General features: G+C 41.9%; 1 protein-coding gene across 1 annotated transcript in view; it reads right to left on the bottom strand.

Annotated features, from left to right (window-relative positions):
• Positions 1-24,285: 24,285 nt before the first annotated feature.
• xpo5 (exportin 5) overlaps positions 24,286-25,967 on the bottom strand; it is a 43,062-nt gene continuing 41,380 nt past the window's right edge. Inside the window, exon 33 of the mRNA XM_084093290.1 lies at positions 24,286-24,890. Within this exon, the coding sequence (XP_083949416.1) occupies positions 24,741-24,890 (150 nt within the window). The 3' untranslated portion in view covers positions 24,286-24,740. The remainder of the gene's footprint in view (positions 24,891-25,967) is intronic.

The raw sequence follows: 25,967 nt of genomic DNA, 5'->3' as shown, positions 1-25,967 counted from the left end.
AGTCGGCAATAAAAATGAAATATGACCCATTAATGGATTGTCCATGGACAGCCTACAGGGGCCCTGTCAAATTAGTTACAACTGTGGTGAAGGTTCAGAGAATCCAACAAAAAGTTTCAGAGAATCCAACCTCTCAAAATTTCGTCGAAAACAGCATCCCACCTGTAACCTATTCGACAAGGCCCATGTAAGCAGTCTGTGGACAGCACATATCCCTTTGTCCTCCAGGGGCCCGAGCAACCCCAAACTTCACAGAAAGTAATGTTGCGTGCCCCTTGGCGACATACAGAGAGGCAGAGCCGGTACAACCGACCTTTAGATAAGGTCACCGGTTTGCCCCGAATGGTCACCCTGCAGACACTGAGGGTACCCAGCGGTGGAATTTCCATGAAAAAAAAAGACAAGAAAAACAAAAGTGCCAAAAATCATCAAAAGCACACTTGTGTGGCTACCCCAGAGGGCATTTTTGTGCATTCAGGGACAGAAACGGGGTCCACCATGGGCGTGTGGAACAGTTCGGTGAAGAAAATTTGGGTTGGGGGACACTATAATGAAGAATAGGTAGTTAAGGGACACAATAGGCTACTCGTGGACAAGAGGATTATGGCACGAGTAGGAGGTCAGGGGACACCATAGGCACTTCGTGGACAAGAGGAAGACTATGGCACGAATAGGGGGTCAGGGGACACCATAGGCACTTTGTGGACAAAGGGATGAAGAATGGGCAGTCAGGGGACACAATAGGCACTTTGTGGAGAAGAGAAAGACTATGGCACGAATAGGCAGCCAGGGGACACAATAGGCTACTCGTGGACAAGAGGAAGACTACGGTGAAGAATATGCAGTCAAAGGTCACCATAGACACTTGATGGACACGGAACGATGAAGAATAAGCTGTTAGGGGGATGAAATAGGCAAAATGTGGACATAGGGGGCCCCGTTTCCTCAGTACATTTTGTGTATTATTACTGTTTGTATATTGTCTTTTGATATTGTATAGTGTTATGCATGTCTGATGATAGAAATAGAGCTTGAGTGATCAAATGGGATTCAGGCGTAGTTTAGGCAGACCACTGATCGCTAAACAATATCAGCTGACACTCAGCTGATTTGTTACTCCACCTACTCTAATTAACTATAGTATTTAAGCTCATTCAACGAATGCTCTGCAGTCTGTTGCACATACATTTACACCCACCTCCACCCCTTCACTTTCTAGCATCTTCATAATAGAGCATTGGATTCTGTATAGAAACTCTATTTACGTAATCATTGTATCTCCTCCTGTAACATATGCTAAGAAACATTTGGTTATTAAAAAGGCTTGGGGGATTTGTCTCTCAAGGATATATCTCAAGCTGTCTAGTATGGCAGCTCGAGCACCTTAGAGCCTAAGCCTCTCACCAAATCCAAAGATTGTCAATAAATTTCATTCTCAAAGTAGTCCTCCTGACTGAACTAGTAGTTAATGTAGCCCCATCTAGGTGGTGTCTCCTATCAAAATATTCCTTGTTTAATGACTCGCACTTTGGTGGACATCACCTTCACATAGAATGCAGTGTGTGTTTGTTATATTTTTCAGAGTATAAATGGACCCAAACTGCCAGCTTACTCCAGTCATGCAAATAAGTCAGCTTTTCAAACAAGCTCTATTTCTATCACTTTCTCAGTTGAGAATTGCACCTTTCTCATTGGTCAAGCCAAAACTCAAAAGCATGACCTCTGTGGAACTTTAAAAGCCAACATAAAGTTCCCTATTTTTGTATGCGCACGCTGGCTTCAGCTCCTGATTGCTGCTCACATGAGACCTCATCCGCACTCGCGTCGACAGGTTCCACACACATTGAGCCACGTGTACCTTCCTCAACCATAACAGAGTCAACTAACAGGTTCACCATCGGTTCTTCATTCAACGCGGAAGAAATCGATTACAACTTCAGCACTATCGGATCAAACTTCACATCACTATCACAACTTTCTCCTCGAGACTGTATATCTGGACACTCTTCAACAGCTAAGTCAGATGCAAGGAACGCACGATATACTAAATCGCTGTTTAGTTAGTCAAAGGAGCTTTGTAGTAAATGACTGATGGTTCTTGCAGGAGGCTAAATGACTATTTTTATAGCTTCATTCCCCTGTTCTGTTTCGGTTTTTCAGTCATTTTCACTTGTATGTATTTGTTAAATTCGATGTGTTCGTGATTTAGTTAAATAAAACTGTTCACATTCATGCGAGTGATTCTGGTCTGCTTATAAAACAATGTCTATTTGTCGATATGATCACAGCTGCATGCTAAGGAGTTATTTTTCTGTGGCCATGGAAAATATCCTTTCTGAAGAGTTTGCAATATTTAATATTAATTCAGTTACATGAAGATAATTCGATTAACTGATCCACATATTTATAATTAATTATAATCATTCATATTTCCTGTTTGAGCTAATTTGCTACACACCACATCTGAACGAGTAACACGACGACAGAAGCTACTGAATGTAGACACGCTGTGGCATTCGCGTGTGACAGTGTCTAAACGTTAGGAAATTAATTGCAATTGTCTGATGTCAGTTGCCATGGGATTGAGTTTAACACTGTCAACATAAACCTAACTTTTTCAAAATCAAATAGATTAAATGGTTTAGAATAATCTGAAAGGCCTGCAGTTGAGAGAGACAATTTTAAAGAAAGAAATTTACTTAAAAGAAAGATCTCCACATAATCTTGGATCCATGAAAAAAAAAAAAAAAAACATTACTATCTCGTACCCCTGGTCAGTGGCGTGCACAGACCTCCTCAGGGGCAGGGGTGGAAGGACCAAAAAGGGCATTCTTTTTTTTCCCTTTTATTTCATTCTATGAAGTCGTTGATACAATTAGAATATGTTATATATTCATGTATTTGTAAATCGTTTGTTCTATGTTATGGTCTGTTTGTCTTCTAGGGGGCGAGTATGTTGTGTTGTTTTATTAGGGACTGATTGCCGGCACCTGTGGATCCTGTATGTTTGGCATAAGAAGTCCAAGCGATCGAACCTGTGCGGCGGGCGGGGTGTTCGGCGGCGGTTCTGTGTGCTCTCATGTTGTGTCTTATCCCGGTTCATTTTCCTATCGTTATGTCTATATCATTTTGGTAATAAATTCCCTATTGTACGAGCTGTGTTGTCTATGTCCTCTCTTGTGTTATGGCTGCGGTCGTACCAGAATGCATAACACATCAAACGAAATGATGATATTACTAAATATTATTTACTTTCCCAAACAAAACAGTGAGAATCAAGAAGGTAATTATGAGGAATTCATGTTTATTTTGTTGATGTTGTAAATTTTATGTATGTATTATATGCATTAAAGTGTTAGCTATGTAATGAGTTAGCTCAAGGGGGAAATATTAATAATAACTCATAACTTATGATTAATTAATAATATTTGGGTCAGTTAATTGGATTAACTTGATGTAGCTAAATTAATATTACAATCAATTTATTAGTTTGTCCAACAAACTCTTTTGATTATTCATTTATTTATTATAGAAAAGCATATCTTTCATAGGCACAGAAAAATAATTATTTCCAAACATGTACAGCGCTTAGAGCATGTAATTTTTATTAACTAAATCACAAACATAACTAAACACATACAAACATGCATAGGTAAAATGGTGAGTGACAGAATGGAACCGGAAGCTGGAAATGGAACTATGGGAAAGAACCATTTAACTATGAAAAGAAACATCAGCTTATCATTTTCAGAGTACCTCATTAAATGTATACTTTCACGGCCTTTGCAGCGGAAACATTTAATGGTTCCATGAGTCTCAATCGATTTCTTCGCCGTTGAATGAAGAAAAGTTGGTGAACTTGAGTGGTTGGTTTGACTTTGTTCTGGTTGATGGCTTGTTCACGCCAGCATTGTCCAAGTCAGATCCCGAGCTGACAGCCATGCTCTCCCTGGCGGCTGGATGGTTGGTTTTTGGGTGCTGCGAGTGTAACGGGTCCCGGCCAGGGGTCCGCTAGCAGATGTATATTGATACTTCTGGTCGAAGTGCTCTGGAAATGTTGCAAACATAAAGTTATAAGAGACGCGGGACAACTGTTGCTCTCTTTCCATTCAACCGGAATATATTTTATTAACAACTTAATTTCAACTTTATATCTGCATTCAAGAATTATTACTGTTATCTTTTGTTGCTCTGTATTGAAACACAGGTAATATCCACAATTGGATAACATGAAGTCACATTCTCTTCAAAAGTACATTTCCACATAAATGTATCTTCACATATTTCCACAACATTCATTTATCACAGTTTTATCTTACCGTAAGTTTTATCTTACTATCTTACCGTAGTTGAGCCACTGCCTTGTGGTTAGCTCCAGGGAAAGCAAAGGCTAAGGGAGTAAACCCCAACAGAAAATCAGGAGTGGAGCCCCTCAGGCGGATGGTGAAGGAACATGTCACCATCCGGCAACTCCTGTAGCTGTGCTGACACTGACTGTATTGGCTCGCCTTTCTGCCAGACCCTGCCAGCAAAGCCGAGAGGGGGGTCCTGACGTCTGGGCAACCCAGGATCTCCATATTATTAGCCCAGGCCTGCACCTGGAGAGGTCACTCCAGCTGCACTGTCTCAGTGCAGAAATAACACGGGGAGCAGCAGTCTACCAGTGTTAAGTCATGGCTCATTTGGCGTCGAGCCGGGCGCTAGGGGTTGCTCCCGACAGTGGGAGGAACCATCGTGCTCCATTGGGTCGTTACCGCCCGCCTTAACCCGGGTAGCCCCCGGGCAGTTAGGTACTACCCCGCCACAACCTGCTTGCTTCATCGGGTGCATGGAGCTTAGACAAAATCGACAGGCAGGTTGTAAAACCCAGCACCAGGAAATAAAATAAATAATCAAAAGACCAAAAAGTCACCAGCCCTGCGGCTGGCAACCTGGAATGTCAGAACATTGTGCCCTGGCCTCTGTGACGATCTTCAGCAAGTTGACGACGCTAGAAAAACCGCTATCATCAATCACGAGCTGTTAAGGCTCAACATCGACGTTGCTGCCCTTCAAGAGACACGTCTTCCATCCAGTGGAAGTCTGAAGGAGAGAGATTACACTTTCTTCTGGCAAGGACTGGAGCAAGACAAGCGCCGACTTTATGGGGTCGGCTTTGCAGTGCAAAATTTTCTCTTACCATCAGTAGAACCTCCTTCTCAGGGGACTGAGCGTATCCTCTCCCTCCGTCTCACAACCTCCTCGGGACCCTTGCACATCTTTAGCGTCTACGCCCCCACACTATGCTCCACAGCTGAGGATAAAGATGCTTTCTATTACGAACTTGAGGCCAAAATTGCAGAGATTCCACCGAAAGACAACCTGCTCATGCTCGGAGACTTCAATGCCCGGGTGGGCGCTGATTATATCTCCTGGCCACACTGCATTGGACATTTTGGCGTTGGCAAGCTTAATGAGAACGGACAGAGACTACTTGAGCTATGCTCTTACCACAACTTGTGCATTACCAACACCTTCTTCCCCACCAAGCCCCACCACAGAGTGTCTTGGAGACACCCCAGATCCAAACACTGGCACCAGCTTGACCTTATTGTTACTCGGAGACCCATGCTCAAGCACGTGCTCGTCACCCGCACGCATCACAGTGCTGACTGCGACACGGACCATTCCCTGGTCAGCAGCAAGGTGCGCCTCCAACCTAGACGAACCCATCGCTCGAAGCAGAAGGGCCGCCCTCGCATCAACACGGCAAGAACATCAGTGCCAGAGCTGCGGGAACGCTTCGCCAGGGCCATTGATGAGGCCCTGGAGGACTGCCCTGTAGACAGTGTTACGATGCGATGGGAGTACATCCGTGACACCGTGTACAAGGTCGACTCAGACACCTTCGGGAAGAAGGTGAAAAAGAGTGAAGATTGGTTTGTGGCAGGGATCGAGGTACTGGAGCCTGCCATCACTGCAAAACGTACCACTCTCCTTGAGCACAAGAGACAGCCTTCTGCTAGGACATTGGCTGCCTTCAGAGAGGCACGTAATAACACCAAGAGGATTGCCCAGAGTGTGCGAATGACTACTGGCTGAAGTTGTGTAGCGATATTCAGACTTCGGCAGACTGTGGTAATATCCGAACCATGTATGAGGGCATGAAGAAAGCGTTTGGTCCCAACGCCATCAAGACTGCTCCCCTAAAATCTACTTCCGGCGAGATCATCACAGATCGCAGAAAGCAGTTGGAGAGATGGGCTGAGCACTACCAGGAACTGTACTCAAGAGAGAACATTGTTACTGACACAGCCATTCGAAATACCATGCCTCTGCCCATTCATGGAGGAGCTTGACTCGCCACCCACCATCGAGGAACTTGGGAAGGCCATCGATTCACTGGCCTGTGGGAAAGCACCAGGCAGTGATGGAATTCCACCAGAGATCATCAAGGCAGGAAAAGTGAGCTCTCTTCTCGGCCACCTCCATAACCTCCTGCTCAAATGCTGGGAAGGGGGCATCATACCCCAAGACATGCGAGATGCTAAGATCCTCACGCTCTATAAGAACAAGGGCGATCGCAGTGACTGCAATAACTATCGTGGGATCTCCCTCCTCAGTGTTGCGGGGAAAGCCTTTGCACGTGTCATCCTTAACCGCCTACAACTGCTCGCCGATCGTGTGTACCCGGAGTCGCAATGTGGGTTCTGAGCAAAACGGTCAACAATTGACATGGTGTTCACCCTTAGGCAGCTACAGGAGAAGTGCCGTGAGCAGAGACGTCCCCTGTTCCTTGCCTTTATAGATCTGACCAAGGCGTTCGACATGGTCAGTCAGACTGGCCTTTTCACTCTCCTACACAGGATTGGATGCCCCCCCAAGCTCTTGAAGCTGATTATATAATTTCATGAGAACACGGTGGGCACAGTCCAGTATGGCGAGTCATCCTCAGACCCCTTCCCAATCAGGTGTGGTGTGAAGCAGGGGTGTGTCCTGGCGCCAACACTCTTTGGCATGTTCTTCTCCCTGCTCCTGCGCTATGCCTTCTGCAACTCCGAAGACGGGATCTTCCTCCATACTAGGAGTGATGGGAACCTCTTCAACCTCACCCGCATCAGAGCAAAGACTAAGGTCCGCAGGGTACTCATACGGGAGATGTTGTTTGCAGATGACGCTGCTCTTGCCGCACACACTGAGGGTGCCCTCCAGCGACTTATTACTTGCTTTGCAGATGCATGCACAGAGTTTGGCCTTGCCATCAGCCTCAAGAAAACCAACATATTGGTTCAAGATGTCAACACCACTCCTGCAATCACTATCGGCGACCACACCCTGGAGGTAGTGGAGAATTTCACCTACCTTGGCTCCACCATCTGCAGCAACCTATCCCTGGATACCGAGCTCTAGAGGTTGACCGATTCATCGGTTTTGATGCGTGGAGAGCGCTGACATCAGATGCGCGTTTAAAGCACCGACAGCTAAAAGGTAGCCTATGTATACAGTACATTTTGTCATATCATTATAAAGTGATTAATTTGTTGACTAAATGCTGCATTAGTAGAGAAAGAACAGCACAACAGTATGTTTGTTTGCCTTCAAGGCTGAGAGGACGCTAACATTAGTAGTACCTCAAGCGGTTAAAAAACACTGACAAAAATAAACGTAAGTCCGACCCGAATGTTTAATGTCTCTATTTGCATTAGTTTATATCCAGCTGGTCACTTTTATGCATTTAATATGAAGAGAAGTTGCATATTTAAAGCTAGAGATGTAAGATAGACAGAAACGGAACATATAAACAGAAACATATAAACAAATCAGAAAAGCATTCGATTTCGGTTATTTTTTCATCATCACTTTAATACATATTTTGTTATTTTGATTAGATAATCATCAAGTTTTTATGAAATAGAAGCAAAAGTGTGAGACTATACATTTAATATTTATGTAATTTCAATACTCTGGCGTTGTAGATATTTAAGCATGACTGTTTGGATTTATATGAAATGATAACACTTACAATAAAATTCCATATGTAACATTAACTAAGGTTAATAACTTCTGTATAAGGATTGTTCATTATTTGTTAATTAACATGTACTAATACATTTTTAAATTAAGGTTTTTATTTGTTAACCATAGTTAATGCACTATCAAACTAACATGAATGATCAAGGTGCAATTGTATTGCTCAAATATTATACCAATCAAATTTTGTTACTTTTTTATTCATTAAGTTGGCTTGCAAAAGAACAGTTTAACAGTTACATTTTGAATGTAACTGGTTTTATTTATTTAGAGTCTTACTTTTTGTTTCAGTTTGAATTAATGTCTTTTATTGACTTAATATTTATTCATAATATATATTTATTTCATTTAGCATGTTTTCATGGTTCAATACAGTTTTATTATTTTTATAATAAAGTTCAGCACTGTTTTACTTGGAGTGCTATGTTTGTTTTTATCCAGTATCAATTTTAAAAACTATCGGTTGATTAATCGGTTATCGGCAAGTATGGCCCAACCTAGCTATCGTTATCGGTAAAATCCACTATCGGTCGACCTCTACCGAGCTCAATATAAGGATAGGCAAAGCAGCTACCGCCATGGCTCGACTAGCAAAGAGGGCTTGGGACAACACTCTGTTGACACTCAAAACAAAACTGAAGGTGTACCAAGCATGCGTCTTGAGCACCCTCCTCTATGGCAGTGAAGCCTGGACTCTATATTCTCACCAAGAGCAAAGACTGAATGCCTTTCATATGAGCTGCCTCAGACGACTCCTGAGCATCACCTGGCAGGATCGTATCACAAACAGAGCCATCCTGGCTCAGGCAGGTATGCCAAGTATGTTCACCATCCTCACACAGAGGCGACTGCGCTGGCTTGGCCACCTGTGCAGGATGGATGACGGTCATATCCCAAAGGACGTTCTGTACGGGGAGCTTGCCACAGGAACACGACCAACTGGACGGCCAACCCTGCGCTACAAGGACGCCTGCAAGCGAGACTTGAAAGCGTGCAGCATCTGCCCAGCTGATTTGGAAGCAGTGACATCGGACCGCGAAAATTGGCGATCCACCGTTAAGACTGGTGTCCTTCTAGCCGAAGAAAAAAGAGCAATGCAGTGGGAGGAGAAGAGGACCCGCCGGCAGCAAGGCGTTCAGCCTGCCCCCACTGACACCACCACTGCTTACACTTGCAGCAAGTGCCAGCGGTGCTGTCGCTCCCGTATCGGACTCTACAGTCATAGCAGAGTCTGCAACCAAACCACAGACTGACCTGGGTGCAGATTCTAAACCATTGTCTCTCGAAGACAGAAGGATGCCAATAACAATCTTACCGTAAACACATTTTTTCTCTAACCATATTCTCTGGTATCTATCATTAAACGAGTATTTCTGTATTCATAATACCTTTTGTAAGTGTTCACTTAACCCTTGTGCATTGTTTAAATTTACAACCTTTCGTTATGTTTGTGGCTGAAAACAGCCACTACTTTAAACTGCTGTAAAAATGTATCAGATAAATATTTTTTTCAATTTTTTTTGCATAAATCTATTAATCAACCTCAGTCCTGCTCAAAAATACTAAATGTTTAAAAAAAAATCAGGATTTTAACTCTTTAATTGCCAAATTTGTAAATGATGTCACTGATTTGGAAAAAAAAAAACACAAAATGACTAATTTTCAATATAAAATGTGATTGTAGACTGGATTTTTTTTAACCTTTTATCACAGTCTTGGACATGTCAAAGATTAGAAACAACATTGGTTTTGATGCATTGTTAGTTTTTGTGCAGCATCAGATTTTAACTTTTTCTCCCTCATTTACTGTTCGTGGCTGTTTTTGCCCCATTGACTTCCATTATAACCACATTTTTTGATTGCAAAGCCATGACACCATATAATCATGCATTTTTGATTGTTGGTGGTTTTCCCTGTTGGGAAGAGGTAAAATTTGTAATTTTTACTGTTGATAACCAGGTGGCACCATTAACCCTTTAGATAGGCCTGTGCAAAAAAAAGCTTAGTTTCTGGCTTTTACATGGAGTTATATGCAGTTTATATGGATTATAATAGCATAATAAAGTGTGTGTGTGTGTGTGTGTGTGTGTGTGTGTGTGTGTGTGTGTGTGTGTGTTTGTGTGAACTCACCTTGATGCGTCTGAGATAATCAAAATATGCACCTCAGCTCTCAGAACTACATGGAGTAAACAAAAACAAAGTAAGTGTATTTATGCATCTGCTGCCTTTTGAATTTCAAAGCATTTTCCCAAAATATGTGTAAAAATAAGATTTGTCACCAAAATTCATTCCATTTGCTGAAACACAGAGAAAGTTATGGCCAAATTTAGACTAAAAAATACCCCGTAGTGGATGAAAACATCCCCAACAGCACATAAGGGTTAATATATCAGAATAAATCCCATTTGCAGTTAAGTTAAATTGTATTTACATTAAATGAGTACAAACTTCAATATTAAACATATTTGTCTCATAACTTTTACACTTAATTCCTATGAACCGAAATAAAATGATAGTCTAATATTACCACGTGCGTTTAATACTACCACGTGCGTTTCGCCCAAAGCTACATCTGTAAACTGCTATTTATTTATCTGTAAACGTCATTTATTACCCGTAATGCATAGTCTTCCACACACAGTTACTTTACACATACACAGTAATAAACTCAGAAATATCCCTGAGCAGTTAGGAATAGATAAAAGAAAACAGTGCGAGCGTCGGCCGCCATTTCCTCTCAACTTCACAACGTTATCATTGAACTTGACTATTTACACACTTAACATACCTTTAGCTTATTAAACACACATCACTGGGGATTCATATTAGCTTATAACCCTTTGCAAGTCATATAAAAGATGTACAACAAACCTGGAAATGTTGCAAACATAAAGTTATAAGAGACGCGGGACAACTGTTACTCTCTTTCCATTCAACCGGAATATGAGCTTCTCTTCCTCTGCGCCTCGCTAAGGGTCCCAGAGTGACGCAGCTGAAAGGTACTGCCACCTTGTGTCTGTTCTGTGAAACAGCATGTCATAGCGCGCTTCTGTGCATTATCTCAACAGTATTTAATTTGTAATAAAAGAAAAGAAAACAAAAGATAATAATCTCAACAAAGCCTAGTTTTGTGAGTGTCACATCCACCCCGACAAACAAAAATGGCTCCCGACATTTTCCCATGAAAACAAAACTAAAACTCATACTCTGTTTGGTTTCTAGTAAACTTGTGTAGTGACGGGCATGTAATATGTGTAAGGCATGTACATATGAGGTGTATAAGCAGTAGGTACATTGAACTGGCTATGCAGATGTGGCATGAAAGGTAGGGGGGGTGAGGTAGACTGTGAGGAAATGGACTCTACATGGGTTTGTAAGGAAGGTTGGCCCAGTGACTCATAAGAGAATATTGGTTTAGGTCTTTTCTCTCTAACTGACCTCCTAACTTCTCCATGTGTCTCTCTTTCAGGCCAAGTCATAGTAGAGGGAGGACTCGGTCTTTCCACTTGTACTTGCTCCTCATGTCCATTTGTCTCATCTTCTTCAAACTGAGATAGGTAAGTATCTTCAAGATGTTTACTTGTCTGTGTTTCTTCCACTACTTCCACTTCCCTGTCCCCTGCATTCAGTTCATCCTCTTCAGGCTGCGGTAGGTAAGTATCATCAGATGGTTCGCTTGTCTGTGATTCTTTTCCCACTACTCCTATTCCTCTATCTTCTGACTGTTGTTCTTCTACTTCGGGAAGGTGTACCTCTCGCCCCTCGGGTAAGTATGTGTCCATCGATACAGTTTTCCTCGTAGGTAATGTGCTTGAACAGTCTTTACGAATCATTGTCTGTTTCTTTGGAGTCTGATCAGGTGCTTTTGCAACTTTAACATTGGACTTTGCTCTCTCCTTGAGATCACTGATCTGTTATGTCCAGCTTGATCACTTTCCATCCTGACTACAGGTGTTCTCAGCCAATAACCTCCTGTCCACTCATCCTCATCATCAGTGTCTGATATTCCATCCTTGTCAGCAGAGTTCACCCTCTGTTGAGGCTGCTTTTGCCTCTGATGGGGTGTTACAACAGAGTCAACTGGCTGTACTGGGTTCTCAACTGGCAAGTCATTCACTAACAGCAGCAAGTTTCTGTGTATGATTCGGTTCTTTGTATTTGAGTCTCCCTCAGGATGAATGACATACACCGGATTGTCTGAGATTTGCTCCTTCACCACATAGATCCTCTTCTCCCAGTATGAGCGTAGCTTACCAGGTCCACCTCGTTCACCCATGTTTCGAACCAGTACTCGATTTCCTGGTTTGAGGACTACGCCCCTCGCCTTTTGATCATAGTAGGACTTGTTCTTTGCACTTGATGACAGGCTGGATTTGTTTGCAATCTTGTATGTTTCCGTCATCCTTTTTGACCATTTCTCCACATACCCTTTGTGTGTCACTGATTCAGTGTTTTCCATTAATCCAAACAAAAGATCCACGGGCAGACGGGGATGTTGTCCATACAGTAGGTAATGAGGTGAGTATCCTGTCGACTCGTAGCGTGTGAAGTTATATGCGTGTTTCATTTGTGGTAAATGTTCTTTCCATCTCTCCTTTTCTCTGTCTGTCAGTGTCCGTAACATTTGCAGCAGTGTACGGTTGAACCGTTCAGCAGGGTTACCCTGTGGATGATATGGAGATGTTCGTGAATGTCCAACCCCTGACAGCCGTCCAAGAGTGCGAAACAGATTGTTCTTGAACTCACGTCCTTGATCATGGTGGAGACGATTTGGATAACCCAGACGAGGTATGTAGTCGTTGTATATCCGTTCAGCTGCAGTTTGTCCTGATTTATTTTTGGTTGGGTAAGCCTGAGCAAATCTGGTAAAATGGTCTATTACTACCAGAATGTATAGCCTCCTTTGCTTTTCTCCAGGTGTAGGTAGTCTATGCAAACCAAATCGAGATGGGAAGCAGAAGTCAGACCACCCATTGGCGCACGCACATGTGTGGTGGGTTTCTTTTGCTTTATACAACTGCATTTCCTGGTGACATACTCCTCTTTACACCTTTTCATGTGTGACCAATAGAAATGTTCTCTGGCAAGATGGAGCACACGTTCAGTGCCAACGTGTCCCAGGTTGTCATGGAGATGCTTTAGGGCAACTGACTGGTACTTGGTGGGTAGGACTAACTGTTTTCTCTCTGGTGTTTGGCGGTACAGGACTCCATTCTCCAATTGTAGTTGACTCCACTCATGAAGGAGCTTGCGAGTGAGCCCACTCACTGACCTTCTGACCTCGTCAGTAAGAACCTTATTTGCCTCTTTCAGTCTCATTATTTCCCCTATTCCAGGGTCCTCTCGTTGGGCTTTGGCCAGCTCTTCGTGGCTTATTTTGGGCAACTGTGAATGAGGCTGTGGTATCACATCAGCAGAGGAGGTGTAAAGTGCAGAAATCCACGCTACATCTTTCTTCTGGGCTGCTCTACCCCCTTCCCAAGTCGCATGCAGCACATCCTGAGACAACTCCTCCGTGCATGTTGCCACATAGTTGTCAATATCGAGTGGGATGCGTGAAAGCGTGTCGGCGTCTATATTGCTTTTTCCAGGTCTGTATTTAATGTTGAAGTGGAACTCTGACAATTCTCCCACCCAGCGATGGCCAACTGCATTGAGTTTCGCAGTGCTCATGACATAAGTAAGCGGATTGTTATCAGTATAAATGGTGAAATGTGGAGCTTAGAGATAGTCTCTAAATTTCTCACACACTGCCCACTTCAAAGCAAGGAACTCGAGTTTTCCGCTGTGGAGTCGGTAGTTCCTTTCAGCAGGTGTCAGAGTTTGTGATCCATATCCGATGACTCGCATTTTCCCACACTTTCCCAAACTTTGCTATTTTGGTGAAGTCCTGTATGTAGGAATGATAGTAACTCAGGAAGCTGAGAACCCGTCGGAGGTCACCAACTGTTTGGGGTGTTTTGGTTTTTAAAGCCATCACTGCCTCAAGGTCTTTGGGGTCAATTCGAACTCCCTCGGCCGACACCAAGCGTCCAACATAGCGAACCTCCTTCTGAAACATCTCGCACTTTTCTGCCCGTAGCTTCACCCCATGATGTTGCAGTGCTTGGAGGACCTTGCGAATCACCCCCACGTGGTCACTGAAGGATCTGGAGTAGCACAGTAGGTCATCCAGGTACGGGATGCAGTACTCATCTCTCAGAGGGCCTAACATCTCCTCCATGCTCCTTTGAAACGCTGCAGGTGCATTAGAAAGTCCAAATGGAATCCTTACCCATTCGTAAAGGCCCCAGGGGGTGATGAAGGCTGTGAGATGACGTGACCCTTCTGCCATGAACCCCTGGTGGTAAGCTTTACCTTGGTCCAGTATACTGAACATGGAATATCCTCCCAGCGTGTCTATCAAATCCCGTATTCGTGGCAGCGGATGCCTGTCGGGTACGGTCTTTTGATTCAGAAGACGATAGTCTATGCAAAGACGAAGCGTGCCGTCCTTCTTCCGTACACATACAACTGGTGCCTAATAGGCAGATTTAGATTTCACTATCCAACCCTTCACAAGAAGATCTTGAATGTACTCTTTCACTTCTTTAAACAACGGTTTGGGGATGGACGTGTATGCTCTTTGTACAGGGATATCGTCGTTGAGATTGATCACCATCTGCAGGTTTGGGATACAGCCAAGGTCGTTTCCGTCTCTTGCAAAGGCGTTTGACTCCTCGTAAAGCATCTTCCTAGCGGCCTCTTGCTGTTCTTCCTCCAGATGGTCGAGGTTTACAGGTGGGTCCCACAGAGCTGGATCTGAGTTGCTGACCTGAGTGGTGATGACCTGACTGACAGTCGCTGCAGGCTGTGATTTGTCCAGGATATCTGCCTCCACAACATTTTCAACACGCTGCAGGATCCCTAGAGCTGTTTTACGTGGTATTGTGATGTCATGATTGGTTTTATTACCAATTGGAATGGTGATATAGGCCTTTGTTGGGTTCTGGACTTCAAACAGACCTGGCCCTGTATCCCACTGTCCAGACGGTAGACTGTCTTCATCTGTCTCAAACAACACTAATCGGGTAGAGGCATCCATGTTTGACGGAACCCGACACCTCACCCACAACACTTGACCAGCAGGGAGAACTATTTCCTTGGCACCTGTTCTTAAGCGTCCTTGTCGTGTGACTGGCTTTGCTGTCTGAATAAAGTTGACAAGAGCTTCAGCTGTCTCTTTGGGAACAGATATGGCGTTGCTAAGCAAGTTAGCGAGTATTGGCACTAGTCTCTCTGGTTTGCCACAAATGAGTACTTCCAACACGTTAAAGCCAATCAATGGTTTATCCATGGGGTAGCTGCTAATGAGGAATGGAACACTAATGGACAGGTTGGGGTCCAAGTTCCCTGGCAAGTTTATTGTAATAGCTACCCACCCATCATATGGAATGATACTGCCATTTGCCGCAATAACTTTCAGCTCCTCCTATCCCAAGATCTCAGAGACTGAGTGGATACTGAGGTCAGGTAGGTACTCTTCTTTCCAGGCACGACTGACTATACTGACTTGTGACCCAGAGTCGAGCAAAGAAGTGACTGCTAAACCATTTAGATAGCTCTGAACTAGGGCCTTTTTGCCAATCAGACCAGCAACTGCTCTAGCTTTAGCTACACGTGGTGACTGGGGAGGGACCTGACATACTTGGCTACACTGACTTAATCAACTTGTCGTTACTGGGGTTGAGGGTGAAGAACGGTGCAACTTGTCATTACCGACCTCACTTTCTGGTTGGGACTTGCTTCCCGACTCGGCCACTAGATGTCCCTCTCCAGTGCCCGATTGAAGTTTCCCTGCTTCCTTGGTCGTTTTAAACAGCCCGCTGCACGGTGTCCTTCATCCCCACATGTGAAACAGTGTTTACAGTCTTGTTTGTCTTGTTCTACGCAGCTTGGACAACCATAAGGTTTCCCCCATTTTGTTTGTGCCCTATTCTGATTATACTGGCGCCCACGATGAGTCGATTGTTGTTGGTTTTGTTTTTGCATGGCTTCAACCAGCTTAGTGAGTTCCTCTACTTTGGTCGTGAGATCTTTCAGAGGATCTGGCTTTGTTTGATTTGGCTTGGACGCAGCACTCTCTGACTTTGTGCTAGTTGTCTTCACCACCTCCGACCCAAGCTGTGTACTGTGTACATTGGTTACGGTTTGTCGGCGTGAAGGACCCAGTCTTTTCATTCTCTCACTTTCCTCACTAGTGATTTATCACATGACGCAGAATCATATCGTCAGTGATCTCTCTGTTTGCCAACAACGGTTTGAGTTCTCTGCGTATGTCGGTGTGCTTGTGCCCAAAGCCTTGGTACACTGTATGTAGGAAAACATCTTGCACTGTAGCTGTAGTGTACTTGATGTCAGTATCAGCTAATCTTGATGTCAATAGAACACGTTGTTTTAGACCGATCACACGATAAAGGAACTGTTGTGGTGTCTCGTTCTCGTTGTTTCGTGCACATCAACTCTTGAAATAAATGAGTTTGAAGAAACCCCTTGAGTTCAGTCACTGTCATGTCATCTTTGTTTATCAACATTTCTTTGAATATGCCTGGTTTCATGATTCTTAGCACACCACGAACAATCTCTGAATCGGGGAATCCTTCTTTGATTCCATCATCAATTTGTCTACAGACATTATTGTAGCTGATGTCTGAAGATTGGTCACCGATCTGTCCGCCTTGCACTTTGAACTCTCTCCGAGGCAGGTAGCTGAGTTCCCTTAAGGACACCATCCCCTCACGCGCCGACTGAAAGACAAGTTCACTCGGTGGTTTTCTGTCTTGCTGTTGAAGAGGGCCTGAGGATTGGGTTAACTGTGCCTGTGGCGATACAGAATGTGTTGGTAAGCACTGCATGAGTTTCTTGCTAACCTCTTCATAGCTAGCTAGCACTTTAAGCAAATCAGTGTTAGCTGTGTCAGATGTACTTAACATGGCTGCTCCTATTGGGCCTGAATCTAGTTCAGCAATATCACTAGGTGACGCAGCACTAGCTACATTGAATGTGTGGTGGCTCTGTTTGTGAGTGTCTTGTGATGCTTTCAGGGGCTGTTTGGATAATAACTGAACCTTCAATAAAATCAACACGGTCATCACGCTTACCCCTACCCTGCTCAGTATGTAACTCAGGATCACCTTTTACATTTGACATCAACACATCATCATCACGACATTTTACCACATCATCAATAACGTCTTTCAACATCAACAACTGAACCATTCCTTCGTCCTCCGTGTCAAGTAACTGCTTACTGTACATGAACGAGTTGATGTGATCGTAACATCCTTCCTGGTCTCCCTCCACAAGCTCTAACTGGTCCTCGCTCAACACAGGCTCCACCGCTCTGGCGACCTGAAGAAGCTCTCCAGCTGACAGGGTGAGTAAGCTTTTCCTAATGTCCCACACTAGGCTCTTCCTCCCACCACTCGACATGATGGCTCCTCGTCTCCCTCACGGCTGGCAACACAGTTTGGCGATGATGCAGTCAGCTCTGATTCGTAGACCTCCACTCGTTCGCAATCGCAGTTCCACGGCTGGACAGGGTTAATCACTGGTCAGCGTTGTCATCATTTGGCCCCCGCTCCACTAGGTGGCGCCGAAGTATCCCGGACGAGCCCCCAAGAATCTGTAACGGGTCCCGGCCAGGGGTCCGCTAGCAGATGTATATTGATACTTCTGGTCGAAGTGCTCTGGAAATGTTGCAAACATAACAAAGTTATAAGAGACGCGGGACAACTGTTGCTCTCTTTCCATTCAACCGGAATATATTTTATTAACAACTTCATTTCAACTTTATATCTGCATTCAAGAATTATTACTGTTATCTTTTGTTGCTCTGTATTGAAACTAGGGCTGGGCGATATATCGCATGCGATTGTTATGCGCATCTCGTCAGTAAAGCCGGTTCCTTGATTAGTAGTAAATCGCCATCACCTGCTTTCAGATGGAGCGGCATTTACAATACAGTGCCGTAGTTAACTGACAAGCTGAGCCATATTGCATTAATTATCGCGGACGTATCGCCTGCGATAATTAATGCGATATGGCTCAGCTTGTCAGCTTGTTACTGACGAGATGCGCATAACAATCGCATGCGATATATCGCCCAGCCCTAATTGAAACACAGGTAATATCCACAATTGGATAACATGAAGTCACATTCTCTTCAAAAGTACATTTCCACATAAATGTATCTTCACATATTTCCACAACATTCACTTATCACAGTTTTATCTTACCGTAAACACATTTTTTCTCTAACCATATTCTCTGGTATCTATCATTAAACGAGTATTTCTGTATTCATAATACCTTTTGTAACTGTTCACTTAATATATCAGAATAAATCCCATTTGCAGTTAAGTTAAATTGTATTTACATTAAATGAGTACAAACTTCAATATTAAACATATTTGTCTCATAACTTTTACACTTAATTCCTATGAACCGAAATAAAATGATAGTCTAATATTACCACGTGCGTTTAATACTACCACGTGCGTTTCACCCAAAGCTACATCTGTAAACTGCTATTTATTTATCTGTAAACGTCATTTATTACCCGTAATGCATAGTCTTCCACACACAGTTACTTTACACATACACAGTAATAAACTAAGAAAAATCCCTGATCAGTTAGGAACAGTGTTTGGAATAACGGCGTTTAAAAGAACGGCGTTAGGTAACGACGTTATTTTTTCAGTAACGGGGTAATCTAACTAATTACTTTTCCCGCCGTTACAACGCCGTTAACATTACTGGACGTTAAATGCGGTGCGTTACTATGCATTGATTGAATAAACTGTGTAATCCGAACGCACCCCTGGCTCACACAGCGAGTGAGGAGGTGGGTTAATAACAAGGTAAGCGATTATGATTGGCTAAGGCAGAGTCATGTGTTTTATGGTAGCCAATCAGAGCCAGTGTTTTTACACACATGCCAGCACACGCGCCACACACACAGACACACACACACACACCAGCTAAACAGAGATTCGATGAAGCAGCAGCAGAGATGGCGAGTCAGGAGCAATCCGATGAAAAGTTGCCATTTTCAAGGTGGAGATATAAGCACTACTTCAAATTAATTGAGGTCAAAGGCAAGAACTAGGGGTGGAACGGTACATGTATTCGTATTGAACCGAAAGAGAGAGAGAGAGAGAGAGAGAGAGAGAGAGGCGCGGGCGCGATCGAAAAGTTGCAAAGTGTTTACATTTGTGTGTGTGTGAGAGAGAGAGAGAAAGAAAGAGAGACGCGGGCGCGATCGAAAAGTGTTTACATTTGTGTGCGTGCGTGTGTGTGTGTGTGGCGCGGACGCGATCGAACAGTGGAAACATAAAAACATAATCCGTAATTTTGTTTATACAGGACATTCAAACTGCAAAGTGTTTAAGTTACTGCAAATTAAAATTAAGGAAAACAAAGGTTTATTAATTTAATAAATAAACTAATTATATAAAACATATATAATGTTATATAATGTGCACAGTCAGTGCACTACAAATAAACTGGTTCAATGCCTTTACTTTATTAATAAAACTTTTAATAAAAAATTGAGAGAGGTTGATTTAATTTGCAGAGTTAAATGCACTTTATATGGTGTAACTGTTTACTTTTCTTACAAAGATAATGCTTGAAGTGCAGGATAAACCTCTTGCTGTCTGTCAACGTGCAATAAATATCTAAAGTTATGTACAAACACCTGTCTATTCTACTCATTTCAACTGACTTGTGAAAACTGCTAAAAAAAAATCCAAATTCTTTGACATATAGCAATTTTTTTTTTTTTTTTTTTTACAGTAACGCAAATAGTTACTTTCCCTGGTAACGAGTTACTTTTATTATAGAGTAATTCAGTTACTAACTCAGTTACTTTTTGGAACAAGTAGTGAGTAACTATAACTAATTACTTTTTTAAAGTAACGTTCCCAACACTGGTTAGGAATAGATAAAAGAAAACAGTGCGAGCGTCGGCCGCCATTTCCTCTCAACTTCACAACGTTATCATTGAACTTGACTATTTACACACTTAACATACCTTTAGCTTATTAAACACACATCACTGGGGATTCATATTAGCTTATAACCCTTTGCAAGTCATATAAAAGATGTACAACAAACCTGGAAATGTTGCAAACATAACAAAGTTATAAGAGACGCGGGACAACTGTTGCTCTCTTTCCATTCAACCGGAATATGAGCTTCTCTTCCTCTGCGCCTCGCTAAGGGTCCCAGAGTGACGCAGCTGAAAGGTACTGCCACCTTGTGTCTGTTCTGTGAAACAGCATGTCATAGCACGCTTCTGTGCATTATCTCAACAGTATTTAATTTGTAATAAAAGGAAAGAAAACAAAAGATAATAATCTCAACAAAACCTAGTTTTGTGAGTGTCACCAAGCCCAATACCATTCTTCCCAGAGGTGCATGAGGAGGTCACGAGGTCCTGGAAATCTCCACTGTCTTCCTGTGATCACACGAGTCTCTGTACATGAACATGGTAAAATAAAAAAGCAAACACCTTGGAAATTACAGGTATGTTAATCAGGAACTGTTTCAGGAATGGCACAAAGGTGTGTGACTGTTCAAGTCTCTGTCTTTAGATCAGTGTGCTCAATAAAATGTGCCTTTTTGTCCTTCGTTATGTATCTTTGGATTATGTTGTGTTGTAAATAATTCCAAACAATCAAAAAGCCATTATTTTAATCTCCTCATATTCTTCCTCCTCAAGTTCCCTCACAGTCCCACTTGATAGGGGCATTATGGGAGGGTCTTTGTCTTTCTCAGGTGTGAAACACATCAATATTCATGATGATTCACGCCCTCCTTTCATACAGCTTTCTTACACAAAACATGTCTTACAAATTTTAAATCAATATACAGTGAGGAAAATAAGTATTTGAACACCCTGCTATTTTGCAAGTTCTCCCACTTGGAAATCATGGAGGGGTCTGAAATTGTCATCGTAGGTGCATGTCCACTGTGAGAGACATAATCTAAAAAAAAAAAATCCAGAAATCACAATATATGATTTTTTAACTATTTATTTGTATGATACAGCTGCAAATAAGTATTTGAACACCTGTCTATCAGCTAGAATTCTGACCCTCAAAGACCTGTTAGTCTGCCTTTAAAATGTCCACCTCCACTCCATTTATTATCCTAAATTAGATGCACCTGTTTGAGGTCGTTAGCTGCATAAAGACACCTGTCCACCCCATACAATCAGTAAGAATCCAACTACTAACATGGCCAAGACCAAAGAGCTGTCCAAAGACACTAGAGACAAAATTGTACACCTCCACAAGGCTGGAAAGGGCTACGGGGAAATTGCCAAGCAGCTTGGTGAAAAAAGGTCCACTGTTGGAGCAATCATTAGAAAATGGAAGAAGCTAAACATGACTGTCAATCTCCCTCGGACTGGGGCTCCATGAAAGATCTCACCTCGTGGGGTCTCAATGATCCTAAGAAAGGTGAGAAATCAGCCCAGAACTACACAGGAGGAGCTGGTCAATGACCTGAAAAGAGCTGGGACCACCGTTTCCAAGGTTACTGTTGGTAATACACTAAGACGTCATGGTTTGAAATCATGCATGGCACGGAAGGTTCCCCTGCTTAAACCAGCACATGTCAAGGCCCGTCTTAAGTTTGCCAATGACCATTTGGATGATCCAGAGGAGTCATGGAAGAAAGTCATGTGGTCAGATGAGACCAAAATAGAACTTTTTGGTCATAATTCCACTAAACGTGTTTGGAGGAAGAAGAATGATGAGTACCATCCCAAGAACACCATCCCTACTGTGAAGCATGGGGGTGGTAGCATCATGCTTTGGGGGTGTTTTTCTGCTCATGGGACAGGGCGACTGCACTGTATTAAGGAGAGGATGACCGGGGCCATGTATTGCGAGATTTTGGGGAACAACCTCCTTCCCTCAGTTAGAGCATTGAAGATGGGTCGAGGCTGGGTCAATGACCCGAAGCACACAGCCAGGATAACCAAGGAGTGGCTCTGTAAGAAGCATATCAAGGTTCTGGCGTGGCCTAGCCAGTCTCCAGACCTAAACCCAATAGAGAATCTTTGGAGGGAGCTCAAACTCCGTGTTTCTCAGCGACAGCCCAGAAACCTGACTGATCTAGAGAAGATCTGTGTGGAGGAATGGGCCAAAATCCCTCCTGCAGTGTGTGCAAACCTGGTGAAAAACTACAGGAAACGTTTGACCTCTGTAATTGCAAACAAAGGCTACTGTACCAAATATTAACATTGATTTTCTCAGGTGTTCAAATACTTATTTGCAGCTGTATCATACAAATAAATAGTTAAAAAATCATACATTGTGATTTCTGGATTTTTTTTTTAGATTATGTCTCTCACAGTGGACATGCACCTACGATGACAATTTCAGACCCCTCCATGATTTCTAAGTGGGAGAACTTGAAAAATAGCAGGGTGTTCAAATACTTATTTTCCTCACTGTATTGTTTTATGTGTATGAGTGAGCAGAAGGATTTTCACATAGTTTTGAAGCAAATATTGTGGGCTACATGATACAACTTTCATAAGTCTTGTGAACAAACAATCAGAATGGGTTTTATGGCCTTATTTTAGAGACTAAATGTTTTTTTGTTTTTCATAATTTTCATCTTCTCAAAACTACAAACTTTTACATACATGCAACTCATATTATGAAATAAACGTTTTCTCCAATGCATATTGGCACCCCTAACTCGTATGAGTAAAATATCTCTGAAGTATATTCCCATTCATATTTTGCTTAATTGAACAGACTGAATCCTGAAGAAACCTGCCTTCAAACAGTACTGTGAAAAGTTTAAGGCACTTGTGTAAAAAAACATGTGAGGATGCTTTCAAAAATAAGTCCAGAAATAGATTTTATTTATCAATTAACTTCTATTAACTAAATCAAATCAATATTTGGTGTGACCACCCTTTCCGTTTAAAACAGCTTTTGTACTCGGTACACTTGTGTATAGTTTTTCAGGTAGCTTTGCAGGAAGGTTTCTTCAAGCATCTCTGAGACGTTCCCGCAGTTCTTCTGGATTTAGTCTGTCTCAGTTTTTTCTTTTTCTTCATGTAATCACAGACGGACTCGATGATGGTGAGATCAGATCATACCGGCTGTTGTCAGAATCCAGTGAGATTTTTGTATGCACAAGGAGTATTACAATTAATGGCAAAAGGAATCTTTGGAAATGTAAACTGATATTTCCTACTGACACACTACAGCAAAAGATATAAATAACTTAAAACCTTATGGTCTTAAAACCATTTGTTTTTGGTGAAAATACTAAGGTCCCTAAGACTTTTGCACGGGGCTATATATATATATATATATATATATATATATATATATATATATATATATATATATATATATATATATATATAAAATATATATATATATATATATATATATATATATATATATATATATTCCACTTTTAATTAAGTTGCTTTTAAGCAACATTGGTCCTGAATGATGAAAACTAACAAAATTATTTTTTTGTTTCCATATAGCCACTGTTGTTTTTTTATAATAAAAAAAGAAAATTAGTTGTTTGACATATACTAAGCAGATTTGGGGTGTCAGTGTCAGATTTAAACCAAAACTACATTTGTCCCTACACCTACACAATTAGAGATGTATCATGTATTCAGCTAGCCTGCAGTGCTCTCTAATGCAGCAAAAGCAGAAAAAAAAGAGAATAATTTTTCTCCATAGGCCAAACCTGAGAAATGGCACCATCTGATAGAAAATAGAATTTTCAATTTCTCTAAGGGCACATAAGGGTTAAGCACAGAGACAAAATAAAATTTTAACTAAACTAATAAATTAAGTGCACTTAACAGAAGCGCGAGTAAACGCAGTACACGCAGTGCACCTTCACCCATGCCATTGGATTCTGTCGTTGGGCCAATGGGTCATCCTTACAATCTATTATCAATAAACTACATTTATTAATTTAATTTAAGAATATGACAAAATAATAAGGTTAGAATAAATTGCCCTTATCAAGTTAAAATGCCTTTGGAGAACAATTTAATTGTTTAACTTTTTACATGGATTCTATGTGAGGAAAATGTCTATCCATCTATTATGCTTTGCAGACTAAATGCTCAGATGCAACGACATGTTCATAAACAAGCTTGTCACAATTGTGAAATGTGAAGTCAGCATAAAATATTTAACTACTGAGGAAAGAGTCTATACAATCACTGAAAACTGTCCAGGTATACATTTATTAAAAACTGCAGAGTATAAATCACAACACTTTTTACATAATCTGTACACAGACATGTCAAATGCCAATTAGTGTTGATTTTGTAATTTATTTTAAAAATAGCTCATTGTCTCCTATTGGAATGTAGTGCTGGATGCTGGTTTTGCACATAAGATCCCCGGAACAGATATGGTACTGTATAATTAACAAGACTTTTTTTATGAGGTGCTCCGACAGCAAGATTTGAAATTTTCTTTAAATAACAATTATACAGATCCATTACATAGATCCATACAAAAGAAACAATGTACACCCAAATTAAATTAAACAAATGTTCTTGTTGTCTTTCCTCATTTCATTAAACCAGCATTGCCTTAAAAAGGCCTTTCAGACTGGATGCTGTACTACACTCAAGAGGCTCAATGAAGTGAGGGCGTTGTAAATCTGTGGTTCCCTCAGCAATGGTCATGGTCAGGAGAGAATAGCGCGATCAGACCTGCAGAATCAGTGTTCTCCAGCATATCTTTCGTAGGCTTTGGCTTCTTAAACAGAGATGGAAGGTTTCGGATGTGTACTTCCTTCTTGAACTGCTGTCCTAGGGGTTTCTATCAGCACACAAACAAATGGACCAATTGATTAAAATGTTGACATTTGATTGACAATGATTTATTATATGCAATTTCATTTGATTAAATTAAGATATTATTATCATTGTAGCAGACCAGGAACATTTCTATGCAAATTTAAGACCAATTTTGTAATATAAAAAAAGGGTTCATATTTTGTATTTATTTTAGTAGCGAGTTGAACTGTATGAATGATTAGAGCTGAGCGATACAGGTTAATATCATCAGGGTTCAAGTGGATGATCACCTGATCCTTTCATTTTTCCCCATTGGAAAATAAAAAATAAAAAATCTTTAAGTATTTTGAGAGCGTAGGGAGATCGACTTCATTATGTGATTGGTGGTGCTTCATGGGAGTGGGGCGTTTTCCGCAGAGCTCTTTTGGCATGATTTGCTCTCTGCAACTCTGATTGGTGGAATTTTGAGTACAGCATCATGGGTAATGTAGTTTTTCACAATGAATTCCACTGTAAAACACAATTATTAGTGGAAATAATGCAAACTGAATGGATTCAAAAACCCTTGATTAAGAACCTTTGGAGCTCACAACAGATCGGTCTTTAAAGTTATTGTTAATCAATATCCAGACAGAGAAAAGGAATGGAGTTTTTACTTTTGGAACCTGGAATGTTGCACTTTATGGGTTTTTAGCTTATTGCTGTATTGTTGCTAGGGTTGGTTGCATAAATGCCCAAGTAAAAGCAGTCCACTCCCACCCTCATGTTGTTTTGGATCACATTGGTCCTGTTTACACCTGGTATTAAGATGCATTTTGGTCGAACGGATCACAAGTAGACGAGGGAGACACATTCCCGTTTACACCCAATGTTTTAATCCATCTCTTTTCACCACTTTCAACCACTTCTGATCACCAAGTGCAATGCAAAGCGTCGGATACAGTGGTGTAAAGCATGCCGCCACTGGACTCTAGAGCAGTGGAGACGTATTCTCTGGAGTGACGAATCACGCTTCTCCATCCGGCAATTGGATGGACGAGTCTGGGTTTGGCAGTTGCCAGGAGAACGGTACTTGCTTGACTGCATTGTGCCAAGAGTA

This window comes from Abramis brama, assembly GCF_963993115.1.
Source record: "Abramis brama genome assembly, chromosome: 19".
In the NCBI taxonomy this organism is placed as follows: domain Eukaryota; kingdom Metazoa; phylum Chordata; class Actinopteri; order Cypriniformes; family Leuciscidae; genus Abramis; species Abramis brama.
Note: the sequence above shows the minus strand (reverse complement) of the source record. Positions and strands in the feature narration are given on the sequence as shown.